This window comes from Dryas octopetala, chromosome 2, assembly GCF_963921425.1.
Source record: "Dryas octopetala chromosome 2, drDryOcto1.1, whole genome shotgun sequence".
Classification (NCBI taxonomy): Eukaryota; Viridiplantae; Streptophyta; class Magnoliopsida; order Rosales; family Rosaceae; genus Dryas; species Dryas octopetala.
In genome coordinates this window covers 1,163,268-1,167,774 of record NC_141367.1, presented here as the reverse complement: position 1 = coordinate 1,167,774, position 4,507 = coordinate 1,163,268, and the positions used below count along the sequence as shown (strand labels likewise).

At 40.0% G+C, this 4,507-nt stretch overlaps 1 protein-coding gene across 1 annotated transcript; it reads right to left on the bottom strand.

The window, feature by feature from the left end:
- Positions 1-271: 271 nt before the first annotated feature.
- LOC147292364 (uncharacterized) lies at positions 272-3,841 on the bottom strand. The gene is made up of 4 exons (XM_086230275.1): positions 3,708-3,841; positions 3,235-3,365; positions 1,275-1,402; positions 272-1,105 (listed from the first exon to the last, which is right to left on the bottom strand). The coding sequence occupies exons 1-4, from the start codon at positions 3,839-3,841 to the stop codon at positions 272-274; spliced, it is 1,227 nt and encodes a 408-aa protein (XP_086086401.1).
- Between the last annotated feature and the right edge of the window lie 666 nt (positions 3,842-4,507).

Genomic DNA, 4,507 nt, shown 5'->3' with positions numbered 1-4,507 from the left:
AATATTTGTGTGCACCAAGATCCTTAATTCGGAAACGATTGTGAAGAAAAACTTTAAGTTCGTCAATGGCATTTGGATCATTCCCTGTAATCAAAACATCATCCACATAAATTAACACAACAGTGAAAGAATGACTGTTTCTCCGAGTAAATAAGGAATAATCTGATTTGGACTGCTGAAAACCAGCAGCTTGAACAACAGTGGAAAATTTAGAAAAACCAGTTTCGAGATGCCTATTTAAGCCCATATAGAGACTTGTTCAGTCGACATACTAGATTCTCCTCCTATAGACTTCTTCTTCAAGATCGCCATGTAAAAAGGCATTTTGAACATCCATTTGATGAAGAGACCAATTGCGAGAAGAGGCAATGGCTAAGAGGTAGTGAAAGGTAGTGAGTTTGGCAGTGGGTGAAAAAGTCTCACGATAATCAACTCCTTCAACTTGTGTATAGCCTTTGGCAACAAGGTGGGCCTTGTAGCGTTCAATGGTGTCATCCGGCTTGTATTTGATTTTATATACCCATTTATAACCAATAGGTTGGTGCCCAGGAGGTAAAAGGACAAGGGACCAAGTATGATTTTGTTCCAAGGCATGAATTTCTGCAGCCATAGCTTGTTGCCACTTAGGATCATTCGCAGCCTTGAAAAAAGAAGAAGGTTCCACAGTTTCTGAAACAAGTGCTAAAAAGGAACGATGCGAAGGTGATAGACGAGCATATGAAACAAAATTGGAAAGTGGGTAACAAGTACCTTTAGTGGGAGAAGACAGCAAGGTCGACGACGGAGTATGGGTAGGCGAGGCAACGTGAGAGATAGTGACATGATAGTCTTTGTGCCAAAAAGGTGCCTCACAATCATGAGTAGAATGACGCAATGGTGGTGCTGGTGGAGGAGTAGGTGAGGGAATGACATGAGGAGAGGATGTAGAAGATGCTGGTGAGACAGGTTCTATAGGAGATGTTGTTGAGACAAGTTCTGTAGACGCTGGTGAGACAGGTTCTATAGGAGAAGCTGGTGAAACAGGTTCTATAGGAGACGCTAGTGAGACAGGGTATTGGTGGTGACACAACTGCAGGTTCCGATGGCGAAGGAAGAGTGGTGGTGCCTATGGATGACAAGGGAAAAACCGGACTAGTGGTTGATGTATTAGGCGAAGCAGAAGCAAAAGGGAAGACATTTTCCTGAAATTTGACGTCGTGACTAGTAAAAAACTTTTGTGTGGAAATGTCATAAAGGCGATAGCCTTTTTGCCCAAAAGGATACCCAACAAATACACAACGCCTAGCACGAGCATCAAACTTATGAGATGGATGAACATTAGTGGCATGACAAAGACAACCAAAAACACGCAAGTGATCATAAGTGGGAGCACGATTATATAGTAGCTCATAAGGTGACTTTCCTGACAAAAAAGGAGTGGGTAAGCAATTTATTAAATAAACGGCAATAAGAACACACTCACCCCAGAAAGATAATGGTAGCAAGGATTGAAAACGAAGGGCACAAACGATCTCTATGATGTGTCAGTGCTTGCGCTCCACAACACCATTTTGTTGAGGTGTGTAGACGCATGAATGTTGATAAAGAATTCCCTGCTCATTAAAAAAATGTCGCAGAGAATAAAGTTCGCTACCATTGTCAACTCGAATAGTTTTAATTGTACGACCAAATTGAGTTTGAACAAAGGCAAAGAATGATTTCAATAAAGATTGAGTTTCAGATTTACATCGCATCAAAAATAACCAAGTGCATCGAGTAAAATCATCAACAATAGTAAGGAAATAGCGTGCACCAGTATGAGAAGTAATTTTATGTGGTCCACAAATATCGCAATGTATTAAAGAAAAAGGTTCAGAACTAGAAATTGAACTTAAACCAAATGGTAAGCGTGTTTGTTTGGCCAATGGACAAACATCACATGACTGATGAGACTTAAAAGGAATAGAAATAGACTTAGACAAAAATTTAGAACGAGCAGATGAAAGGTGACCAAGACACTGATGCCATATATGGTAGGAGGCGGAGACATGATGTATGGCTGGTTTTGACACCATAGGTGTGAGGTAGTAAAGGTTGCCACGTCGTTTACCTAACCCAATCATCTTCCTCGTTGTCAAATCCTGTAAAAGGCAAAAATCTGGAAAGAAAAGAACACAACAATTCAAAGATTGTGTTAGTTTACTGATTGATATTAAATTGACTTGAAAAGATGGAATACAAAGAACATTTTCTAAAGAAAAATTAGGACCAAAAGAAACTAAACCAACATAATGTATATTGGCCTTATCTCCAGTGCGTAAATGAACGGGTAGAAAACGTGTAGGTGATGTTGGATTTTGCAAAATGGATGATTGAGATGTGATATGATCTGTAGCTCCACTGTCTAAGATCCAAGAATTTTGAAAACCAGTTGAAAGAAGGGAGTTGCAAATAGGAACTGACAGATCTGCGCCATCTGCTTGTGGGTGGGCAACATTGTTCATTATGGCTGCAATTTGTTCATATTGTTATGATGTCAGATTTGGTGCTATTGACTGAAGATTCGGCTGGTCAGAGGTCTCCCCATCTTTTCCCATGGAGAATCAGAGAAAAAAGGTGAGTGTAATCTCAAGGCTTCTCTCACAGAAGGGAAATAAGAGAAAAAATGGAGAAAAGATTAAAAGAGCATGAAGAGAATCAATGCTCTGATACCATGTTAAAATGGAAAAGGTGTGACGAAGAACTTCAGTATATGAATTACTCTATATCTATTACAAACGTATATACAACTTTATATAGACTACTCTAGGCTTGGTCAACAAGTCAGTTTCTACAATCAAGGGAATTGATGAACCTAAGTAAGGAAAGATTACAGCAGAGAGAGAAGCCTTCAATTACTCCTATGATATTGGATCTTGTCTAATTTCTGAATTCTCAACATTCCAGGCCATATGTTGTACCATAAATTGGCATCATACTGACAGAGCACCAGTCTTGTTAATTGGAGGTGGAGCAGCTTCGACTTAGTGGCATGAGTTAACTCCATCAATAACATAGGTCCTAAGTCTAGAAAAAAAATTTCAGCAAAAATTTTTGTTTCCTCTGTCAAGCGTGCAAACTCTGATATGATAAGTATCTGCCTTACCATGTCGTTAACATGTGGCTTCAACATTTCTATCCTGTTTGTCGTTGGCAATCGCAAAAGATAATTGAGAGCCTTGGAAACATGATCTTCTTAGTTGTGGTCTAACAAACCAAACAGTCCAAGCACCATTTCTTGCCAATAAGTGCCAAAGTCCGATGAAACAGTTAACATATCTATCACACCAACCACAGCACCAATCGTGGCAACCCTAACATCAGCATTCGATGATTTCAGTCCACGTCTAAATCTCACCATTAAAATGCAGATTCTTAAGTCCTTTCAGAACCCGATTCAACGGGCTTTACTAAACACCCAGCCAGCTCCGACCATTCTTTGCTAGTACTACAAATCCTTGATACAAGATCAGATAAAACGATACAGAGTGACCTTATAGTGGCCATTGGAGGCGCTTCTACTTCCTCTTGAAAACAATAAAGAAACTTATTCTTAATCATAATCTGATTATTCGGTGTCAAGTGACACCAGAGATCCGTAGCTTTGGCATAACATAGAGCCATAAGAGTTGCCAGTACTGTTATAAATGCAAGCAAACAATTTGAGGAATAGAAATTCTGGGAAATACCTTTTGTAGCATAGTAGAAGATTGAATGCATGATCTTGACCACCATGAAGAATTTTCAGCCATGGCTGCACATCGCTCATGTTGAAAACTCGGAAGGCTAGTCTCTGGAAGTCCAAAGAGAATTTGTCCTCCATTTTTCGTGTTTCAAAGGAAGAGGCACCGATCTGAAGGAGAAGGAATTGGAAGATGCACTAGACTGTTGGAGATGGAGAGGGAAGAGGAGGCGCTGGTATGTTGAGGAGGATGGGCCTACGGCAGATGATGATCAAGATCGATTGGAGGCGCTTCTAAATCGATCTTGATCTTGATCAAGACCTTGATTTAGAGGAGGCTCCTCTAAATCAACATACCAGCACCTCCAATGGCCACTATAAGGTCACTCTGTATTGTTTTATCTGATCTTGTATCAGGGATTTGTAGTACTAGCAAAGAATGGCCGGAGCTGGCTGGGTGTTTAGTAAAGGCCGTTGAATTAGGTTTTGAAAGGACTCAAGAATCTGCACTCTTGGTGTTCGCAGATTTTTCAGATACAGCTAAGCTGTTTATTTTTTAAGCATTAGCGCCTAGCCTAAGTCCTTTAATGGTGGGATTTAGACGTGGACGAAAATCACTTAATGCTGATGTTGAGGTTGCCACGAATGGTGCTATGGTTGGTGTGATAGATATGTTAACTGTTTCATCGGACTTTGGCACTTATTGGCAAGAAATGGTGCTTGGACTATTTAGTTTGTTAGATCACTACCAATTATCTTTTGAGATTGTCAACGGCAAACATGATAGAAATGTTGAAGCCACATGTA